Here is a 24,278-nt window from a genome sequence, read left to right on the forward strand (position 1 = left end):
TTCCTATTTATATATCACAACAGGGGGATCACTGATTTGTGTCATCTCTCCTATCTTTCTTCAAAAAAAAATTATGTTTGTTCTTCAAGATGGTAGAAAAATTATTGGCCTAAGTTTTCTTGCCAAACTCAATCTTTATATCTATGAGATTTTGAGTATCAGAGTCCTTGTAATGAATTGAATGAATTATTTGTTCTCCGGTTATGGTCGGGATACATGTAAATCTTTTACTCCTCAGCTCTTTTAAAATCATTAAACTCTCTTAATCTTCTATCGTGATATTATTTATTGCTTTTCCTTAGTCTGGTAGAGGCTTTGACATGTGTACTGTCATTTTGCAAGATTGCTTTTGCAACAGCTGGAGAAATGGCCAATTGGCTTGAGGTTTTCGATAAGGCAAAACAACAGGTACATGGGTGACATGGAATGATGAATAAATACCATAATGTCTCTGGGAGAACCCCGTGGAAACATTGTAAGATAGTGGAGGAGGACACGAAAACGTTTATGAAAGAAAGCCCAATCTATCAAAGAAATATTAACCCCTTTATGATTGATTGGCTCTTTGAAAATTAATGTGAAAAGCACCCGGAAGAGATTCTTTCATGGTAACCATAAGAAATAGACTCCTTTTCTAAATCAACCCACAGTGGGAAAGGTTCTTTGTAAAAAATATTTTATTTGCAGAAGTGTTGTGAGATGTATTAAGCTATGTCTCATCTGGACTTTTGGAGGCAAATCCTTTACATTTTAAAAATTGAATTAATGTCAAATTGTTGCAGGCACAAGACTGATGACTTTTTTTACTGAATATGTGTGATTTAATGAAGATGTTTTGTATTTTCTTCCTCAGGCTGTGTATGAAATCACCAAAGGTGGATCTAAAGATATATTGACAACGGAAAATGAGTGAGCTTGAACCCAGATATAATAATGTTTATTTTTGTTCACGTTTTCTTTTCAGGGTGAAAGCCTTCTTAATATTGATTTGCCTTTCCACTCAGGCTCAACCTTGAAGGCCACCGACCTCGTGTTAGGAGATATGCTCATGGCATGAAGAACTTGATTAGAAATGGGAAAGGTGAATCTCATTTTATTTTCTTTAAGTGTTACTCTTTTTGTGAATGGGTATACTTAAGATAAAGAGAAATAAATAACTAAATTTTTTGGCTTCTAAGCAGTATAGTAATCTTGCCTTTTCAATTTGTTATGTTCCTCAGAGTAGAAAAGGATAGTCTAATCATTTATGAATCAAATCAGTAGGATCTATAAATATGTCTTGAAATAAGGGAAAGTGTGAGGTTTTCCGTGGTTGAAGTCTTGAGGACCCTTGCAGGGAGGGGCATTATTGGACTTTGGAGTGTCAGAGGAGAGAAGCGGACGAGAGGGTATCAGGAGCTCACTGATCTGGACACTAAGATACACCTTCCATTCCAAATCATCAAAGACATGAATAGGGATAGGCAAAACAGTAGAGTTATCACCCAAAGCTTTACATCATTTTGAAACATGGAAAACCTGGTGGATCTTTGCAAAGCTGGGAAGATCAAATTTCTAAGCTACAAAACTGATCTTCTAGGGATTTGATATGGACTGAAAAAAATGAGAGAAATTTGCTCAGATTTCCTTTTTGGTGAGGATTTCATTCTGTATGGACAGATTTTCAGGTAGACGTCATCCCCTTCATGGAAATCAATGTCATGACGGAGTTTATCTGCCTGATTTTTCTTGAGAGATTGCACTTTTGATAGATGACTTTTCAGATGGGTTAAGATATAGTCTCTTCCAGTGAACATATGATCCAGCGAATCAATTGGTGTAGATGGTGATCCATAATGAGTAAGTGGGGAAGGGTCTTGGCCATAGGCAGCCTTAATTGATGAATAGAATGAACTGCTGTAATTATACTCTGCATAATACAACCATTTGACCCATTTTTTTGGGCACTCCGAGGTTGGTCCTTTGTAGCATAGTGAATTAAAAAATGTCTTTATTTTATCAATCCCAGAAATCCTGACCACCGCCCTCTCCCCCCGACTCCCCCCTCCCCCCCCCGGGGAGACTCTCTCTCCTTCTCTCGCTCGTCTCCCCCTTGGCTCCATTATATATATATAGAATTAATGAATAAATTGCCTGTGACATTAACAAGCTAGATCAGACCCATCGGTGGTGATAAACCCATAGGTTTTGCTCAATGCAGGCCTACTCCAACTTCCCATTAAGAAATGCATTCTTGTTATGAAGCTGATAAGGTGGTCAACATAATCGGTAACTGATATAAGAAAGATACATGTGAAGTGTGTTGATCTGTTAGAGCTTAACACCAATTTTGTCCTAGTCTCTTTACTATTCTTCCTTTCTACACTATCTCATGTCCTCTTTCTTTTATTAGTGATCCTTTTTTGCTATGGTTGGACATACTCATTACTATAATATTGATGCTCTTTTAATCACTTCTTATGTACAATATCACTCAGGCCCCGAGATTTTGCTGCGCAAGACGTCAAATTTAGGTAGAGATTCCAAGAATCCAGTTTACTATCAAGAAAATGATGGGGATGCAATTGAGACTCATAACTGGAAATGTGTTCAAACCATTAATGGTATGGTTTTTATTTCTTATTTAATCATTTATGTTGTTCTTCTCACATCCTGTGCACCATCTTCTCGAAGTTTTCTCAGGCGAGGTTGGTTAGGGCATCATCAGAACAAGAGGAAGAATGAAGAAGAAAATAGATAGAAGCTAAGAAACATTCCCGTTAGTTTATTTGCAGGGAATCCTGACCACCCCTTTTAAATAATTACATATTGAGTTCTGATCTTTAAAATTGAACCCATTTACAACGGAAAAAAAAAGAGACATTACTGGAGGACATATATCTAAGTACTCAGACAGGAGGGTTACATATACAAAAAAAAAAAACAGTCTGAATTGAACTTCCAAAATCTAAAAATTTCCATTTTCAGTTCAAGGCTTATACTATGCTCCGTATTTGTGTCTTTTTGTCTTTAGATTTTTCGTCGATATATTACATTGATATTTCTTGGGGTTGATCTATTTTCAGAATTTTATTTTTTCCTAAACAAATTAAAGATCACATTTATAAACTGGATAAATGACAAACTTGGTACTCTTGCTGATTATATTGAGGACCACGCAGGTTTTCAATGACTGAAAAACGTTGTGTCTTGGATTCCATTGGGAAGGAGTTGTGTGAGATAGGAAGAAAAAATGGAATGAACCAGGAATAGATAGGACAAGCAGGAGTAACCCTGCTGCCCTGGGAGTCTGATACATTCCCATGTCGGGGACATGTCGATGGTCAATTGTAAACCAAACGTTCAATGAAATAACCACGTTTCAAGTGCTGATGACAGAATAGGGGGTAGAGGATAGGAGAGAAGGTTCCCGGGGTAGAGAGGAGAGAAACGGGAATGGTTGCTCGAGAGTAGCTGCTGGCTCGACTGGAGGGAGAGTGCGTCGACTTTTGAACCAAGAGAGAGAGAGTGAGGAATCAAGGAGAGAGGAAGTGGGGCAAGAAGGGGAGGAGAGGAACTTACTGTGTGAATGCCTGCCTCCTCCGGTCTCGAGAGAGGCCTTTAAATAGGAGATGATGGGGGTTGGGCCTGTGCTTGCATAATGGGCCCTACTCGGGCCTTCCTCCTGAGCATAGACCTGCTACCGGATCATGTCAGAGTCAGGCGTAGAGAGAAGAATAAAGTAGAAACTCTAAAAAATTTGACTAAATCAATCGCTACCCTTAGACAAGGATTAGATGCCCCATGGAAAATTACACGCAAGTCCCTATCATCTATAGACCTCTGTCTGATGGATAGAATTTGATTCAAAGCTTGGAGGAGATGCAATGAAGAGGGATAGAAGAAAATACATACCAGTAAATGTCACCCTGGACCCTCATGTAAAGGTCACAACCTTTAACCCATAAGGTCATGAATGAGACATTATTAGGAAGCGCCTTTCCTTTTGAAACTAGATGAGTCCATCATTTTAAGGGCCGTCAACTCTCTTGTATAAGTGGGGCTTTCCAACCTATTGTTGAGTAAGAAAATTTGTTATACCATAATAATGTTTAGGTCTAAAGCTCTAGAGTATTGGCAGTGATTGGGGGGGACACAAAAGTTCACATGGTATCAGAGCCAACCAGCCGCCACTGGCTTTGTTGATTGTCCTGCCTTCAATTTCATTGGTACCTACCATTTCTGATGTTTGCCGCAGTAGCTTCTGCATGCCACACAGGAAGTCGAGTTACTGGTAGCTGTCAAGTCCTCTAGGAAAAGATTGGCATCTGGAAATTGCCTGCTCACCAGTGGTCACAACTGTTGTGAAGGAAGCAGGAAGATGAATAACCGTAAGCAGTCAAGCCCTTCTCTTGTCAATGATTGGCAACTGGATTTTTCGTGGTGATCAATTATCGCGATTGTCATCGTACAAGTAGTGGGATGCCATACCATGATCCGACATGTCATGGTCTACCATCTTTCCTTGGCGCTCTCCATACCTAGCATATACTTCTCTCTCTGTGCTTATCAATGTGAAAAATCTGTCAACCCCTGCTGAAGGCAAAGCTGACTAGAAGCGAACAACTAGGAGATGGCTGAAACTTTGGAAAAGGTGATCATCCAAAAGATTAGAGAACTATTAAGTCAGATCATGACTTCCATGGTGATACCCAAAGTCTTAAAGTTCATGAGATTAAATCTGTTGAATTGTAGTCAGTATGTTGAGAACTCATATTGAAGGGACGTGGATTGAAAGAACACCTGTTTGTCATCTGGGAAAAAGCTGATGCTTATTTTCAGCCATGGCTTTTTGGCTACGTGGCAGGTAATCTCTTTTTGAAGTGCTTCAGTGTGGTGCCGCGGCATGTAACCGCGTTTCGCCTCTAGGCATCCATACCTTGTAATGATTTACATAGTTATGGCAATGGGGGCACCGTCTTACTGGTGACCCCCTTTTTCGTTTAAAAAAAAAAAGAAAAAAAAATGTCTATGTGATGCAACCCTAGATTGTAACTTAAGTTGTCCTTAATAAACTCCATGATGATGTTGACAATGAGATCACAAGAGGACAGCACATAGGGAAGAGTGGAGAAAGAGAGAGGGTGGAACATAGTTTCAACAAGGGGTACAAGTTGACAATAAGTGGCCAAGCGTTGGGTAGGATTAGAAATAGTGCTACACATGGTGATCCCGACAATAGAAGTTCCCACCTGAGAATTTTGGATGTCAGCGTAAAGGTGGTCTAGGGGAGCCTTGATGGGGGATTTCAGCCTCAGAGTTCATGCTCGAAACTGCCTCGATGATCGTCCTCAGTGTCATCATCTTCCGACTTTGTGTCTCCCGGAAATGCAACTCCATGATCATGGCACAGCTTTATGACAGGCAGACGTGGAGGTGGTTGTTGGCCCCAAACCGGAGAGGGGTTGTCTGAGCTGGAATAAGCTGGGGTTCAAGGATCTTAGGATAACTCTCGGCGGCAACCGCGCGGCAATGGTGTACCACTCCCCTGGTGTTCTTGTCCACGTTCCTGAAGAGCTAATCTGGTACGCGGGGAGCTCAGTCATGAGAGCCCCTCTTGGTGCTTGCACCACTCGGCTTTCGCTGAGACCAGATGTGCCTGTTTGGATCTGGCAGTTCAAAAGTGGCATATTCTCTTGCTCGTAGCTCTCTTGTGGAGGTGGTGGGATAAGCTTCTCTGAGGTTGGTTGGGCCCTGTTGAACCGCAGGCAATGGGGGCCGGCTCTGCAATATATGACAGGAAGCCACAGGCGCGGCGGACCCTTCATCCATCAGGGGGGTGATTGGGCAACCAGTAGTGATTAAAAATGGGCCCAACTCCTGGGTTTTTAAAGGCGACCCGTTCCCAACATAGCAAGGACGACAGGTCTGTAAGGGCTGGGAAAGGTGGCCAAGCAGGCCCCCCCAGCTCGGCCTGCTAGGGTTTGGGAGTGGGCAGTCAAAATCCATCAGGGTTCTGTGCGGCTGCTCATTCTTGACAGTGGAGGAAGAAGCGGGGTTGGCAGCGGCTCCCCTGGCAGGGGGCAGTGGAGGGTCCGATGCGGCTCCGTTGGCAGCGGTTTTGGGGAAGGCTCAGTGGATGATGACGACCACGGACTCTAAGGGTGTGGAGTTGGCCAATCTTGGTGATCCAAGAGGTGGAGTATGCGCTCAAACTGGAGTTCCTGAGGTTGAAGGCGATCTTTCATGGCAGGAGGATGTGGGCTCTGGTACCAAGAGTGGAGAAAGAGAGTGGGAAGGAGGCCAACAGACTGGACGACACTGTCAAGCAGGCAGGATGGACGATGTCATGCACTCAAGTGACGTACCCATTGTGTTCACATGGCTAGACCTGAAGAGGGCCAAAGAGGTTTTAGATCAGGAGAGAGCCAGAGACAGGGGAGGTGCGTGAGAGCACTTACACCAGTCAAAAGTTGATTTCTCCTCTCTCACATCTGGCTTAAGTAAGCCCAGCCATTGGCCCTTTCTGGGCTGGGTTGGCCTGTCGTCCTTTGGCTTGGGCCAGGGACAACACTCATAGATGCGAGTGCGTATCACATCACAATGCATATCTGGGGTTGTATTCATGAGAGTACTATCTAGAAAAAAACTTATGGTGCATCTATGAAAGAACATCCAAACTAGCTAAAATGTGCTAAGGGGAGAAGATGGAGTTAGAGTATAGGTTTGGGTTTCAGGTCATCTGGAGAGAGTTTGACCACTATGGACCCCTGGAAGACTCATACTCTATATTGTGGAAGCATACTATGCAAATTCCTTGTTGCATTTAACAATATGAGTCCCTTAGGAGTCAGATCTTGAATTAGGAAAGAACTCTTGTTTACATTTTTGTAGTATCGAGTTCAGACTTCACGATGATACCTTTGCTGGTGTCAGATTGGGTGACTCTGCCGGCAGCCGCAGCTACAGTGGATTGGTTTGGTGGCAAAGGACTGAAAGAAGATCGTGACAGATGATCTTTCAGAGGTTGTGATGGCAGTGGCGGAGGGTTCACTCATCCTTGATGGAAATGGGAGTTTGCATTAGGCAGTGGGTGTATGGGCATGGGAATGGCGCATGTTGAAGATCATCAACAAGGCCCACAAGAGATAGCCAGAGATGGGGAGGCTTGGTTCCCAATGGGCAGGGAGTTGGGTCTCTTGGGAATGCTGAATTATCTACTTGTACAAAGTTTGAACACAAAGTACATTGGACCATGGATGAAGATGATGATTGCTGGGTGAAGGTCAGAAAATGTCAAGTAATTCAGGGAGTTGATGATTTGCCGGAGATGCAGAGGCAGGGGGGCACCACTCTCAGTTTTAGTCCTTGTGGGGAAAATGATTGGAAGAGGGAAAGTGGGCCTGTGTAGGAGGCGAAAGGGCAGGATGTGTTTCGAGAGCTAGGGAGGATCCACCAACAGTTGGGAGGTCGATCCATAGAGTTTTGTTCTTCAGCAGTTTATGGTGGGGGAAGTTGGTGGCTTTCTGACGCAACCTTAGCACAGGAACGATGTAGGAACACGACTTGAATCCACAAGCCTTGCTCTACTGGAAGGAGCCAAGTCTTGAATCCACAGAAGTATCTTCCCCAACCCTTGAGTCCACAAGGGGTTGCACTTGAATCCACAAGCACACAAGCACTCTCTAACGAAGAGAACACTCAGAGGGGAGAAACAACAGTTTCAACAAGACAATATATTTCAATAATCCTCACTCAGGGTACATGGGGGGCCTTATATAGGCCATAAGAAGTGTAGGGTCGTCCATAATGACTGTACCCATGACAAGACAAGTCAAAACATTGAGAAAAACAAATCTGACAAGCTAAAACAGAGGATAAGCAGCTTGTCAGGCCTGAGCAAAGATATCCTGCAGATTGTGGGGCCTGTAGAAGCTGTCAGGAGATATTAGTGTGGCTCAAGAAGATCCTGATGTGACAAAACAGAAGATATGCAGAACTGACAAGTTAGAGCAGAGATCCTGACAGAAGAAGAATCTGGCAGAGGATTCTGTCAGAAGATCTTGTCAGAGATAATCCTGTCAGAAGATCTTGTCAGAGGAAATCCTGTCAGAGATAATCATGTCATAAGATCTTGTCAGGGAAAATCCTGTCAGAAGATCTTGTCAGAGAAAATCCTGTCAGAGAATTTTGAGGGGCTCTAGGTATATTTCTGCAGATTCTGTCAGTTCTAGAAGAATCTCCTTCTTGGGCCACAGCTTGCTAATGGGCCTTAGAAAATGGGCTTCTGGGCTACATCACTTTCTGATGTTGGTTGAGGTATGGTGCAAGTAATGGAAGAAGTTTCTGGGATTGGATCACGCAAAATTTTTGCAGTTAGATACGAGTGCTTTCTTCATACAAGGAGCCTCCATGGCGCTTTACATCGTGCTTTGTGGATGAACACAAAAAGTCACTAGGAGATCGGAGGTTCAATGGCTCTCCCGCCTGATGGAGTCTTAGAGGGAGAGTCAACGACAACTAATTTGGAAGCTAGAGGGGTTTCAGTGAGATATTGAGCATAATAGGCAATGAAGGCTATGGCCAGGCCAATGGAGAGGCTCCATAACCTCATCTTAACTGGACTGGCTTTTAGGAATCCCAATGTGGTGGTATTGAAGTCCGCAAATATCGGGGGAGTGCAAATGCCAGTGCTGTTTAAGCTTTGAGGTCTTGAGGCTATATTTATGGTAAGACTAAGGTTGTGGCCCCATTGATAGCATCATTGGAATCCAGTAGATATCTGTCAAGGGGGACTTGAGATCATGTTCAGAAAGATTCTGGGTAAAAGGGAGAGGGACTTTCCACATTTACAGAACATTAGGAGACTATCAATCAGCTGACACTGCATAAGTCATTGATGCTGTTGGAGGCATCAGAGCAGGTTAACCAGACAATGGAGGATCCAGCTAATGACATCACGCATTGCAGGCAACACCAGGGGGAAGTCATTAGATGTTGCTGCCGGAGGTCCATGTTGAGTTGGAGACCGTGACATCTTCAAGAGAGGAGACAAGTAGAGCAGAACGGGGCAATGGACTTTGCAGGAACAGGTGAATTAAAAAAGGGATATCCAACTATACAAAGGTATTGGGGGGAAGGCATGGGTGGTGGACAGGAAGGATGAAAGGCTGAGGATATTGGAGTTGGGGAAGGTAGGTAGGGTTACGGTGCAGGGACTTGATCCAAGGAGAAAAGCCACAATGCTGGCGGAAATCACAGAAGGATTGGTGACATCAATGCAGGATGAAAGAGACCAGGTCAATGCTTTGGCAAAGATGACATAACCGGGTGGTATTTGCACCCGATGACCAGGTCCTGTTCTTTTTTCTCTCCACACATCCCACTTCTGTCAGACCCGTGGTAGATTGTCTTGAATACTTCACTGGCCAATGTGAATGTGAGACCTTCAAAGGAAAAGAATTCCCATGGGAAGGACATATCACAATAGCACAAGCAGCAGGGAAGATCCTGATCAAGACCAGAGAGGACTATGATGGGAAAACTATATTAAAAGGTTAGTAAGGAGGGGGTCTGAGAGTCGGCTTCTGTTTTGATTATTCTCCTAGATGATGCCTTCTATTGTCATCCTTTGTATAGCCACTGTCCTCATAGGATTTCCTGTAGAACCCATTTTGTGTGATGGAATGGTTTTTACAGCTTTGTCGCATTCAGCTTTCGAATTCTAACCACCTTATGAGGACTAGAGTCCTTCCAAATTGTTTTGGAAGACAAATATATCTATTCTAGACCCAAGTTCCCTCGCACATTAATCATAACAATGTATATTTGATTGGTTTTTGGCATATGTTTTTATCTTTTTTATTTTATTTTTCTCAATGGAAAAAATTCAAGATAAACTCTAAATTCTCTGAACAAAGGAAAATAGAGAAAAATTTTGGAAGATTGGCTTAGGGTTTTAACATTTATTGGGAAAATGATATGTTTGGATTTTGCCATCTGTAATTTTCTGTGGAGACATAATTGTTTTTTCTTGAAAATTTTCAGGTATTCGAATTTTTGAGGACATCACATACTATAAGGTGATAAAACTGAAATTTCATTCAAATTTCATGGCTAATGATAAGTAACCTTTTGATCAATCTGTAATCTACCATATTGGTTGGTATTGTTAATTCTTTACAAAGTCTAGTGGCAATGTATTCTACCTTAAGTAAATCTTAATGAATTTTTTTATGATGTCGATGTCTACCAGTGGTGAACACAATGCATATTTTTGGACTAAATTAGAGATGTTTCTATTGTATGTGCTTGGATTGTGTGTTATGTGTTTAGTACATAGCATTATTCATGGTCATTGTTAAACAAATCTTCTTGAAGTTGATTCGATACTTTTATTCCTATATTAGAGGTCACTAGCCCGAATAATAAATCGCTCTCTTTTTTCATCAAATCAAGGACTACTTCTTGAGAACAGCGTGAATGTAATAACTGAGAGCATATAGCCCATAATTAATCAGTCTGTGTGCATAATAATGCTTGATCATGTCCTTGCTTAGTAGTTTTTAGGGCCACAAATATTGAATAAGGAAATAATGTAAGTGCGAGCAATTAGAGAAGAATTACTCAGGTAGAGGCTGATTCATTTCCAAGCACAGTAAATATGCTACTCTTTGAAGACATCAATTATTTTCCTCTTGAAGCCCCATCTTTTGTTACACTCTCAGTTTGGGGTGTTAAGGCATCACTTTTTGAAAGTTGCATTCATGCATCTCTTTTCTGGGACTTTTAGGGTGGCAAAAGCTTTATTGTGAAAGCTGTTGGTATTGTCGATGCAAGCGTGGATACAGTCTTTGAAACAGTTATCAGTATTGATAAACAAAAAAGATATGAGTAAGTGAATATCTCTTCTGTGATTGACAGACCTTGCCCTCCTGTTCTTTTATTGTTTTAAAACATCTTTGTAGGTGGGATATGATCACCGCCGATCTGGAGTTAGTAGAGTCAGTAGATGGGCACTACGACATTGTCTATGGAACATATAAGCCCAATCATTTAAGTTGGTAAATTTCATTTCCTCTCATTTTTTGTTAAATTTAATTTCATTTCGTGCGGCCACTATCACATAATGATATGAGTTAGGCACTATAAGTGATACACTCGGCCTCACCTCTCAAGCCAAAAAGGACAGTTTTATCTGTTACTCTTCAGCATTTCCCTCAAAAGGAAGTAGCCATCATTAGAGGCAGAAGAGAACTATTTTGGTTAAGTTGTCTTGTACAGCAAAGTCCATTACAACATAGACCCGACATGAACATCTACCACCCCTCCTCCCTTCCCTTAAAGATCTGTATTAAACAAACACATGAACAACGGAAGTGGGACTTGTACACACCCACAATATGCCCAGACCTGAAAGATCTGGCAGTACTTATGGAAGGTCAGCCTATAAATGAGGTAGGGAATGATATGATAGTGGGTGGCATTTCTGAATGCCGGCAGCCCAGGAAGCCGAGCCAACCCGACAGCCTACAAGAAGACCTAACTTAAGGTGGAGAAGTCGAAGGAGAATGCAGGCAATCTGAACATAAATGTTTCCCCTCTCTTTCCCTAGCCTTCTGTCTCCATCTTCTCCTCCTGACCGTGCTCGCCTCCCCTTCGTGCAGAAGTTCTTCCCTGCGGTGGAGCTGGCGTCTTACCTCCGGAGTGGCGATCTTTGCTCTCCTTGTTTCCCCTCTACTATACTTTCCCCCTTTCTAGATTGAACCTCAGGGTTCCTTCCCCTAAACATTGAATGCAGCCCTCCTCTCAAAGGCATTGACGAAGCCCTAGAGACGAGGACTTCCTTCTAGCTGATCGTTATTAGAGTTGGGTGTTTATCAAGTGGTATCAGAACCTCTCATTCCTCCAATGTAAACATGCCAAAGAAGAAGTTGGCCGCCGGCGGAGCCAAGAGTTCTTCCAAGGGTGCGCTCAAAGACTTGGAAGCCAGCGTTTCCGATCTGCAAGCGTGCATGATGAAGAGTGCCATGGTGGCAGGCGTCCAAGACATAAGTGCTGACCAGACGCTTGTCAACGAGAAGCTAGACGCCTTGCTGGTTCTGCGCAGCTCATCTTCACACGGTTCAGCTGCTCCTCCCGAGTTGGGTGGGGGTCCTCGGCCCTTGTCCAGCAGCTCGGCGTCATCCCCAACACTCCGTGCAGGCCTTGGGCCTCAGGATGTCCAGGACGGGGAGAATCCTCAAACCGGAAACACCAAGGCCTAGGAAGGGCAACCGCCCTCTGGAGCTCTCCCGGCGAGGAGGCCCAGGGCAAGGCCACTCGGGTTTTCCCGCATCCCACCATGGGCTCCTACCCCTCCCTCAGGGGGGGCATGACCATGGCTAACAGGTCCTGATGGGACCACAGCCCATCCTACCAAACCCTTCCGGCAAGGAGGATGAGGCCACCTAGCAAGACCACGTGCCTCATTGTCTCCGGCAGACTTAACTCATTCTCTTGGAGCTGAGGCCGTCGGAACCAGGGCATGCTGGGCACCCACTGGATAGAAAAGACCAAGACAAATGATATAGGTCCAATTCGGGCCCAATGCCTGGGTCCCACCTTGGCCAATCAACCAGCCATCACCGTCACGCGCAGGCACGGCCATTGATCCCTGGCAGGGTTGGCCATTGCTGAGAGCTTATTCAGTGAGCTCTGCCTTGGTTGTGGGCTGAGACAACACAAGAACTACCAGCAAAAGGCGGCTGAACTAATTAAGAGACAGCGTGGGCCCCTTGAGGCCCTAGGGACGAGGCTAGAGGCGTAGCAAAAAATTGGTTGCTTCCACAGCACCAGCCAAGGTCGGAGTACAGAGTCTTGAGGAGCAGCAACAATGGCGGGACCCACCCGACCAAGGAGAGCAAACGGGCCCCAGGGCTGACCGTACCCGACGACTTCCCCCAGTGATGCCGCGACATGATCGAGGGACGGTAAATGTTCGAGATGCAACCGTTGGATTTGACGACCATGAAGATATGGGGTGTGGATGTGGGCTCAGGACGGCGGAGGAAAACTACTGTGGGTCGCGTCATAGGCACCGCACTGCCAATATTTCCGTCTTCTTTGGCGGGGACCCTGAGAAGTGGCTGTGGAAAGTGGAGCAGTATTTCAGATCATATCCAGCAGACGACCGGGAACCACTGAGGGTGGCGTTGTCATACCTAGAAGGCAAGGCGTCCAAATGGTTCTGTTACAAGGACGACCACGCGGGGTTTCAAAGTTGGGAAGACTTCAAGGGACAACTATGCAGGTTGTTCGGCCTCAAACCGTGCCAAGCTTATACACGCCTATTTCAATTGAGGCAGACGGGCATTGTGGATGAGTACTGGATGAGTTTGTCCATTTGGCCGGCTATATTCCCGACCTCTGCGAGCGTACGACCGTCAATGCCATCCTGACCGCCCTCAAGCCTGCCATCCATAAAGAGATACGACAGCGAGACCCGCAGTCACCGGATGAATTGTTTGATCTAGCATTAGAGGTGGATGAGGTGACACAAGACAACGTCGACACGGGTCGGGGTGCCCGAACATTCAGATCAACTAGACAGACAGATGGTCCAGAAACCGACAAGCCACTGCTACAGGCCCGGCCAGCGACCTCAGCTAGGAGCCCCTTACAGAGAGTGCATCTCACCATGTAAGAATTACATCAGCGTAAAGCCCAAGGACTCTGTTTCCTTTGTGATGACAAAATCACCTTAGGCCACTGCTGCCGCAAGGATCTTCAGGTTCACCTCTGCCTGGATGCTGATAATGAGGATGACCACTCTGAGTACGAGGATCAATGGACCCAAGGGAGGCCGAAAGTGAGGACGAGGGGGATATGACCCTGGCCTTCATATCCCAAAAACAGCACTGGGTATGACGTCACAAAGAACCCAACGGTCTTTGCATCTACACGGCACACTTACAGGACACGATGTAGAGGTTTTGATAGACACCGGAGCGACAGACAATTTCATTCAGCAGCAACTCGCTCGGGACTTAAAGCTACTATTCCACCAGACTGCTCCATTTGACATCTGCCTCAGAGACGGCCGCACCATTAGGGGAGAGTCACACTGCCCTCAAGTGCCCCTATGTCTCCAAGGGCACATCGTGGTGACCGACCTCATGCCTGTCCAGGGACTCTGCGTTGACGTCATCTTGGGGCTGGACTGGCTTAGCTCCTTAGGATGGACCCAGGCCCACTGGGGTTTACTGTTGCTGCGTTTTCAGGTGGATGGGGTTTGGCACACACTCGAAGGCAACCCGGGAACCAGCCGCCTCACGGAGACCTGCCTTCTCAGGGATCCACGGTGGAAAGTTTTTTTGCATGCTAAACTCCAACCGATACTGGCATCTCCGGCTCTTCAGGTGCACACACCAGGGGGGGGAACATCTCATCACTCTAAAACAGTATTTCCCCACGGTGTTTGCAACGTCCTACAGAACTCCCCCATCATGACAACTGGACCATCAGATCGCCCTCAAGCCAGATATGGGACCCGTAAATTATCGACCATATCGCTACTCACAATTGCAGAAAAACAAGCTGGAGAATCTCGTCACAGAGAAATTGGTTGTCGGCATCATCCGGCCGTCCGCAGCGCTTATTCCAGTCCCGCTCTATTGGTCAAGAAGAAAGACAACAGCTGGCATTTTTGTGTGGATTTCCAAGCATTAAACAAGATCAAAGTCCCCAACCGCTTTCCAATACCAGTCGTCCAAGAGCTACTCGAAGAGTTTCATGGCATGTCTACGTTCTCCAAGCTAGATTTGAAGTCCGGCTACCATCAAATCTGGATGCGCGAGGAAGATGTAGAGAAGACCGCGTTTTGCACACATCAAGGCCATAATGTGTATGTGGTGATGCCGTTCGGATTGACCGATGTCCCCGCAACATTCCAAGCTATGATGAACTTAATCTTCCAACCATTCTTATGGCAATTCATCCTGGTATTCTTCGATGGCATCCTCATTTACAGCAAAAGCATCACCGAGCACACTCACCACTTGCATCAAGCACTAAAAGGTTCTTGCACAAAATCACCTTCCTATCAACTCCAAAACGTGTTTCTTCTACCAATCCCACCTGGAGTACTTAGGCCACTAGGTGTCATTATAGCTTGCCGACAGAGTCACTACGATGCAAGAAAGGTGACAGCAGTCTCCTCCTGGCCCATACCCCAGAATGTCCACAAACTGCGGGGATTTTTAGGGTTGGCGAGGTATTGCCGTCGTTTTGTAGTTGGATATGTTACGTTGGCCTGGCCCCTTACCCAGCTACTAAAAAAGAGGAAATTTATTTGGACGGAGTCCATGCAAGAAGCCTTTGAGACGCTCAAAACAGTTCTCTCCACCACCCCTGTCCTCGCCCTGCCAGATTTCTCAGAGGAATTCGTCTTAGAGAAAAATGCATCCAAATTAGGCGTGGGCGCCGTCCTCATTCAACACAACCGACCCATTGCCTTTCTGCAGCCAAGCCCTACAACCCACAATGTGCTCCAAGGCCGCTTACGAGCGGGGACTGATTGCAATCGTGTGGGCTGTTTGCAAGTGGCGTTGTTATTTGCTTTTCCAGCATTTCATCATTTGGACCAACCAATGCAGTCTCAAGCACCTTTTTGATCAAAGGAAGTCCATAGAGAATACAGCTGCTTTTTGGCGAAACTGCTGGGTTTTCGCTTCTCAGTCCAATACAAGGCGGGGAGATTCAACAAAGTAGCCAATGCACTGTCTCGTCTTCCCCCTGGGACTCCCTCCGGGGTTCCATCTCCATCAGTCTGTAGCTTGATTTGACCGCTATGTGCCAAGAGGTTTCTCAAGACCCGGTCTTACAAAATATCGCCCAAGCGGTACATCAAGGCCCGTCCCCACCGCTACATTATTCCTTGACAGATGTGCACCTGCTACATGACGGGAGGTTGGTTCTTCCCCACTCTTCTCCTTACATTAACCAAATCTTGCAGGAATTTCACGATGGCAAAATTGGAGGGCATGTGGGGTTCCTCAAGGCATACCTACGAATTAACCAACAGTTCTTTTGGTCTGGCATGAAGTGCAATATCAAGACATATGTCAACACTTGCCCTCGCTGCCAACAGTTCAAGTCATCTTCACTCACCCCTGCTGGGCTACTCCAACCATTGTCAGTCCCAACACAAATTTGGGAAGAAATGTCCATGGACTTCATTGAGGGACTTCCAAAATCCGAGCGGTTCAATTGTATCTTCGTCGTGGTGGATTGTCTCAGCAAATACGGCCGTTTCATCGCCATGCGACATCCCTTCACAGCCAAAGAGGTTGCAGTCAAGTTTATTCAAGAGGTGATTTGGCTCCACAGTGTTCCACAGTCCATTGTGTTGGATCATGGCAGCACATTCATGAGCGCTTTTTGGACCAGCCTGCATTCTCTGCAAGGCACCACCCTCAAATGCAGTTCCGCGCATCATCCGCAGACGGATGGGCAGACTGAGGTAGTCAACCGGGGCCTAGAGACGTATTTACGATGTTTCGCAGGGGATCAATCCCGGAAATGTAGCACTTATCTCCCTTGGGCAGAATTGAGCTACAACACATCCCACCACACCGGCCTTAAAACGTCACTGTTTCGCACCGTGTATGGACATGGCCCTCCCACCATTGTTGGTATGGGGCTCCACCCTCGCCCATTGAAGACCTTGACAAATTACTCCAAGAGCGGGATCTCATGCTCGACAATCTAAAGTGTTAAACATCTAATTTCATCCTTTTCTATTTTGACACACATGTAAAAAGGTGGGCCATGAGTTATAAATGGCCCACCTATCTCTCTCCTACTTTCTCTTCTTTTTTCCTTTCTTTTTTCCTTCTTTTTCTTTCTTTTTCTATCGCTCCCCAAAGAATGACCTTTTTGCCCCTTAAAAATAGCCGTTGGGGCAACGGCTATATGACCGTTGCCCCCAACGGCTATCTTGAGAAAGGACTTAGCCTATAAAGGAAAGTCTTTCCCAACCTGTTTATATGTGAGTTTTTCCCCTTTTCTCTGTATAAAAAATCTCAATAAACTTCTTCTGTATCTTTCTCATTTGTCTCAAAAAGGCCTCATTTGTCCTATCTGTTCCCAAAGGCAGAATTCTCTGCATTCTTCACATGGTATCAGAGCAAGGTTGATTCATTCAACCTTCCCTGACGAAAGGAGCTCCATAGTCTGCAAGTCTGCAAGTCTGCAAGCAAGTTCTATCATCATATGGGAAAAAAGGCTGCTTCCAGGAAAGTTTCCAAGCAGGCCAAAGCTTCTGCATACAGCTCGGAAGAAGAATCCTCTGCAGACGAAGTGCTTCATATATATGATTATACTAAGAACAGACTGGTCATACCAGATCTGGATCTTAAGTATGATGGTACAAACGGATATAGTTAGATGAAATTGACCGAAAGGTCACTGGTCGCCGCCTTCATGGGTGACCATCTTACTGATGATTCACCACCTACCGATAGGCTCAGATTGAAGCTTTGGCGTGCAGAAGAAGCATACATCACCAACTGGATGGTGAGAAATATGGAGGTAGAACAAAGAAATCAGTATTATCTAATGGATGTTGTTGCAGATATATGGAGGGAAATCCGTAAATCCTGTGCAGAAATGCAAAACGATTGGAGGGTGTATGACCTCCTTCTTCAAGTAAAGTTCATCCGGCAGAAGGAATTATCAGTAGCTTCATATGCGTCCCAACTCAAGGCAATATGGAGGGAAATCGATCAGCTATGGCCAGTCTCAATTCAGAATCTCGAGTACTGGCAAAGGGAGATTAAAGTAAGAACACTTACCTTCCTCATGGGCTTAAATTCTGAATATGAAAGTCTCCGATCCCAGCTAATCCATCGGGAGAAATTCCCTACATTGGAAGAAGCGATCTCGAGGCAACAAGCGCCGATGGTAGAAAGAAGATCAAGCCGCCAGAAGGCCAAAAGCAACAATTATCGACTGAGCCCTCTGTCTCAGTAGCACATGCCGCTAAAAAAGAAGAGTCAAGAGAAAAATCGTCTATGCACGTGTCTAAGGAAGCAACCGGCACAGAACCCGGAGTCTGCGCCTACTGTACCAAGCCAGGACATCATATTAAGGAGTGCCGGAAGCTGGCATGGAAGGAAGACCTCAAAAGAAAGGGTTATGGAACCCAGGAGCAAAGAATAAAGCCTACGTTGCATCCTCCAGCAGTCAAGTGGGAGAAGCACCAACGAAAGAAGAAGGAGATATTCAAAAGCTCATAGCTGAAGAAGTCGATAAAGTATTCAAGAAATTCAGCTCCACGTCTCTCGCCCAATCAGGTGAATATAAAAGTATTGCATTTACTACATATGAAAATCTTCAACCAGAATCACATGGATGGATAGTAGATTCTGGAGCCACAGATCACATGTCACCTGATAAATCATGCTTTGAGGAATATAAAGTAATAGATGATAATCATGTTGTCTTTACTGCCAAGGGTGGGATTCTAAAAGTGGCAGGAATTGGGAAAATAAAGATTAAAGATGTATTACTACAAAGTGCTCTTCATGTACCAGGACTTAAAGCCAACTTGTTGTCACTACAACGACTAGTGGACGACACAGGTTGGAGATTTATATTTGACTCATCTAACTGTTTTTTGTGTGAAAAGGAAACCGGCCAGAAGACTTTATCTGCTAGAAGGCAAGGGGGACTCCTGCTAGTGGACGGACTAGAAGGACAGAGGACTCTGAAGATGGTTCTCAACACTCAGTCAAGAAACAGTATTTTCTTACTGCACAGGAGACTTGGACACCCTTCCTTTCATCTTCTGAAACAAGTGTACCCTGATTTGTTTAAAAACATTGATATCCAAAGATTGGTTTGTGAGTCTTGTCAATTTGCCAAGCATAGAAGATCTCATTTTTCAAGAACTAATCATAGGAAGAATTTTCCATTCGATATGGTTCATAGTGACGTTTGGGGTCCTTGTTCTACTACAGGAAGATCGCAGCACCGATGGTTTATAATCTTTGTGGATGATTACTCAAGATATTCCTGGATCTACCTGCTTAAACACAAATCAGAAGTCCCAACCGTGATCATCAGATTCATCGAGTTGATCAATAACCAGTTTGGGAAAAGGGTTAGAATACTTCGATCTGATAATGCAAGGGAGTATTTCAGTTCTGAAGTTAATCAATACATGAATGATCATGGAATTATCCATGAATCCTCATGTGTGAACACTCCTCAGCAAAATGGACTTGCTGAAAGAAAGATTGGGCACATTATGTCTTCAGCCAGATCTCTATTATTTCAAGGAAACTGCCCCAAGACTTATTGGAGTGATGCTGTGGCTACTGCTGTACATCTTATCAACCGAACGCCATCTAAAACCCTGTCATTACTGTCACCGATTGATCTATTAGCCTGAAGTCACCCAGAATTATCTCTTCATACAAATTTGGTTGCTAAAGTATTTGGGTGTGTAGCATATGTTTATTCCCACTTTGCAGGAAAATTGGACTCCAGAGCTTTCAAGTGCATTTTTGTGGGGTATTCATCTACTCAGAAAGGTTATGTGTGTTACCATCCTCTTACTAAGAAAACATTTGTTACCGCAGACGTGAAGTTTGATGAATACAGCATGTTCTACAATGAGGGACATCGATCTGACTGTTATTTGGAAGTAAATGAAACAGGAACAGATTTAGATACGGAAAATCTGGGATTTAATCCATCTGAAAATTCCTCTCCAGCTATGGATCGAGCGGAAACGGCTGAGGACAATCCAGAGTTAGATGGAGAACAAGAGTTTACTCAGATGGAGAACGAGGAAGATACTCATGAAGACCTTTCGGCACCAGCTAATCAAGGTTGGTCTATTGCCATCAGCAAGGGTACTCGGGAATGCCGCAGTAAGAAATTATATCCCATATGCAATTATGTGTCTTATGATCGTCTGTCCTCAGGTTACAGAAAGATTGTTCAGGTACTACTGACCACTGTCATTCCAAGAAATGTTCAAGAAGCTATGTCTCAAGCCGAATGGAAAACTGCTATGGATGACGAAATGTTGGCATTAAGGAAGAATGGTACATGGGATATGGGCCCACTCCCAGAAGGAAAGAAATTGGTTGGTAGCAGATGGGTATATACGATTAAATATAATTCAGATGGCTCTATTGCAAGGTATAAAGCTCGACTGGTGGCCAGAGGATATACCCAGTCTTATGGAATAGACTATCATGAGACATCCGCTCCAGTCGCCAAGCTGAATACAGTAAGATTAGTAATTGCACTTGCAGCCATGCATCAGTGGGATCTTTCGCAATTTGATGTTAAAAATGCATTCCTACATGGAGAACTGCAAGAAGAGGTATATATGGCTCCTCCCCCCGGTTATCTATTGCATGAAAACTCATCAGATGTGTCGCAAAGAAATCTCTGTATGGATTAAAGCAATCCCCAAGAGCATGGTTTGAGAAATTTTCATCTACTCTCATATCAGTTGGATACTCACAAAGTGAGGGTGATCATACCCTATTCTTCAAACATGGCCAAGACTCCAAACTGGCTATTTTAATCGTCTATGTTGATGATATTATCGTTACTGGCAATGATATCAAGGAAATTGGAAATCTAAACGTCATCTGACCAGCAACTTTGATATTAAATCTTTAGGTCAACTCACTTATTTTCTTGGTATTGAAGTAGCTTATTCCAGGATCGGCATTGTCCTATCTCAACACAAGTACGTCCTGGATCTACTCAAGGATACAGGTAAATTGGATTGTAAGCCAGTAAGCACTCCAGTGGATACAAATGTCAAACTTCAAGCCAAGCAGAGCGACAAGGACCCCATCAATAAGACATCATTTCAGAGATTGATTGGCAGATTACTCTATCTAAACCACACAAGACCAGATATATCCTTTGCTGTGAACTCTTTAAGTCAGTATATGTCAGATCCACGACAGTCTCATCAGACAGCAGCTGACCGTATTCTCTCCTATTTGAAAGGGACAATTGGGAAGGGTCTTCTATTTCAGGCAGGGGGAGACCCTACGGTTAAAATCTTCACCGATTCAGATTATGCAAGCTCTCTGGATGATAGTCGATCTACATCTGGATACTGCAGTTTTTGGGAAGAAATTTAATCACCTGGCGTAGCAAGAAGCAGCGGAAGTCTCAATATCGATTGCTGAAGCAGAACTCAGGGCTTTAAAGAAAGGTGTTTGCGAAGGAATGTGGCTTAACGATATTCTAACTGATTTAAAACTCATTCCTCCAAAGCCAATCATCTTATATTCTGACAGTCAATCAGCTATTGCTATGGCCAAGAACCCCGTGCATCATGATCGTCTGAAGCATGCAAGAATTGACAGACACTACATCAAAGAGAAGATTAATTCTGGACTCATCAGTCCAGAATACATACCATCACCGCAACAGGTGGCTGACATTCTGACCAAAGGACTACCAGGAAGACAGTTTCAAGATTTGGCGTCCAAGTTGGGCATGATTAACATCTATGCCCAACTTGAGGGGGAGTGTTAAACATCTAATTTCATCCTTTTCTATTTTGACACACATGTAAAGGTGGGCCATGAGTTATAAATGGCCCACCTATCTCTCCTACTTTCTCTTCTTTTTCCTTTCTTTTTCCTTCTTTTCTTTCTTTTTCTATCGCTCCCCAAAGAATGACCTTTTTGCCCCTTAAAAATAGCCGTTGGGGCAACGGCTATATGACCGTTGCCCCCAACGGCTATCTTGAGAAAGGACTTAGCCTATAAAGGAAAGTCTTTCCCAACCTGTTTATATGTGAGTTTTTCCCCTTTTCTCTGTATAAAAAATCTCAATAAACTTCTTCTGTATCTTTCTCATTTGTCTCAAAAAGGCCTCATTTGTCCTATCTGTTCCCAAAGGCAGAATTCTCTGCATTCTTCACATAAAGATGCACCTCACTCGGGCTCAATCCCAAATGAAATACCAGGTGGACAAGAAACGGCGTGGGGGTGTCATTCAAAGAACGTGAGCAAGTTTATGTCAAACTTCGGCCCTTCCAGATGAAGACCTTGGCACGTCAACCAAACGAGAAGTTGGGACCTAAATTCTTCGGAGCGTATCGTATGATCCAGCGCATTGGGGCTGTCATTTATCACCTCGATTTTCCCCTAAGGTTCATTTACACCCAGCTTTCTATGTTTCACAGCTGGAGCGTGCCGTCGGGTCATCCTCTACCCGTTCCTTCATCTCTCTGTGAAGAGAACAAATGGCTGGTTTACCTCGAAGCAATCACGGCTTTTCGGCCCTCGTCCCAAGGCCTGCTATTCCTTACCCAGTAGCGTAATCTGACGCCCCACGAGGCAACATGGGAGCTGGCTTCCGTCCTCCGTCAACAATTTACCAAGTTTCCAGCTCAAGGACAAGCTGACTCAAATAGGGGGGAGTATTGATATGATCCCGGGCCGGCATTTATGAATGCCGGTGGCCCAGGAAGTCGAACCAGCCCAACAGCCGACCAGAAGGCCTAACTTAAGGTGGAGAAGTTGAAGGAGAATGCAGGCAATCTCAATGTGAGTGTTTCCCCTCTCTTTCCCTAGCCCTCTACCTCTATCTTCTCCTCTTTACCGTGCTCGCCTCCCCATCGTGCAGAAGTTCTTCCCTGCGGTGGAGTCGGCATCCTACCACCAGAGTGGCGATCTTCGCTCTCCTTGTTTCCCCTTTACTTTACTTTCCCCCTTTCTAGACTGAACCTCTGGGTTCCTTCCCCTGAACGTTGAATGCAGGCCTCCTCTCTAAGGCATCAACGAAGCCCTAGAGATGGGGAGTTTCTTCTAGCTGATTGTTATAAGAGTAGGGCATTTATCAGGGAACAGTCCCCTAGGTAGTGGGACCTCATTGCCAAAAATATGCTAGTCCAAAGAAGGTGCCAAACTGTGTAGCTCACCTTCTCAGTTCTGAAGATACCAATGAGTCAATTGGCTGCATCTGGTAGGAGCAGGTTCAGGAGAGCGATCATGACGATGTCATTTGTGGTTGCCACAGCAGATGCGTGACACAGTTGTTGAACCCCAACTCTGCACCTGATGCCTAACACCGATCTTGAGTGCTGATGTTGCATCTAATGTTGGACGAGCTGACTGAAATGATGACCATTGGCTGGTCACTGGTCAATCAGAGGACTACATTGGGGTTAAGACTTTTATTCAGGATTGCTATAAAATTGCCCGCCATCATCTGAACTAGTGCTGTCAATGACGGATCAGTCTCTGACTAACAATGTCTGCATGTTGCTCTTTCATCGGAGGCAACCTGTGACATGGAGCAGCAAAAAATAACAGGTCATTGCCAAATTCAGGTGAAGTTTGAATTTTGATCCCTGCTGAAGTATTTAGGATCAAGGTACTCCTCAAGAGCTAAAAGTAGAAAAACCAAAGGCAGAGAAAAAGTATTGTGACAACAAGTCAGCTATTGCAGTTGCCAGTAATCGTGTCACAAATGAACGGACAAATCATGGTGAAATTGATTTTCTTCTTTGTGATCTTTATAATGCCTACCAGGTAGGAAGTCGCCTCGATGGCTTGATGAGACGTTTTTCTGAAAACAGTCAGGGACCAGGAATGGCAAGGGAATGCCTATGGTCTCCTACAATGTTGTTTGTAGACCACTAGATCGAGGGTTGGGGGCTTCATACGCACTCCATGAACTTGGCATTGTTGACATAATGGGTGGACAGAATTATGCAGTCGGAGGAGGATATGGTCATGAATATCCTGAAGGACAATTATAGCTCAAGGCTGGATTGGGAGAGGCAAGTGGTTCTAGTTCAAGGGGAATCTACTTTCTGGCATGTTATGCAGCTGACACTCACTTGAATCTGAGAAATTTTTTATGCCAAGCTTTGGGATCTTTTTTTAGATATTGGTTGGACAATTGGTCACCCTAAAGGTATTTTATTGGTAGAGTTTCTACGCCTTTATGAACATGGGCAGAGTCGTCATGCCACGATTTATTAGTGTTGGGATGATACTTCTGGGGCTCTGTCAGGGAAAGAAGGCAGAATGGGGAAGTCTCTTGACGGTATTATGGGCGGTATGTCTGCATCATAATGAGATGGTTTTTAAGGGGAGGACGGTTTCCAGCGAAAAGTGTTCTTCGTGACATGTTGAGTTTTGTTGTGTATAAGTTTAGAAGGGAGGGCCATCCTGTACATCATGAGTATTAACCGTTTATCTACTTTTAACAGTATCAGGTTGAACACCATTCTTAGGTGATCTTCCCTATTTTTTCAA

At 44.6% G+C, this 24,278-nt stretch overlaps 1 protein-coding gene across 1 annotated transcript in view; it reads left to right on the forward strand.

Annotated features, from left to right (window-relative positions):
• Positions 1 to 24,278, forward strand: part of LOC144712760 (ENHANCED DISEASE RESISTANCE protein (DUF1336)) — a 69,452-nt gene that overhangs the window by 8,922 nt on the left and 36,252 nt on the right. The window contains exons 4-10 of the mRNA XM_078587060.1: positions 343 to 408; positions 854 to 909; positions 1,005 to 1,081; positions 2,478 to 2,603; positions 10,027 to 10,061; positions 10,772 to 10,872; positions 10,947 to 11,042. Coding sequence (XP_078443186.1) covers positions 343 to 408; positions 854 to 909; positions 1,005 to 1,081; positions 2,478 to 2,603; positions 10,027 to 10,061; positions 10,772 to 10,872; positions 10,947 to 11,042 — 557 coding nt within the window. The remainder of the gene's footprint in view (positions 1 to 342; positions 409 to 853; positions 910 to 1,004; positions 1,082 to 2,477; positions 2,604 to 10,026; positions 10,062 to 10,771; positions 10,873 to 10,946; positions 11,043 to 24,278) is intronic.

Source organism: Wolffia australiana, chromosome 15 (genome assembly GCF_029677425.1).
Source record: "Wolffia australiana isolate 7733 chromosome 15, ASM2967742v1".
Taxonomy (NCBI): domain Eukaryota; kingdom Viridiplantae; phylum Streptophyta; class Magnoliopsida; order Alismatales; family Araceae; genus Wolffia; species Wolffia australiana.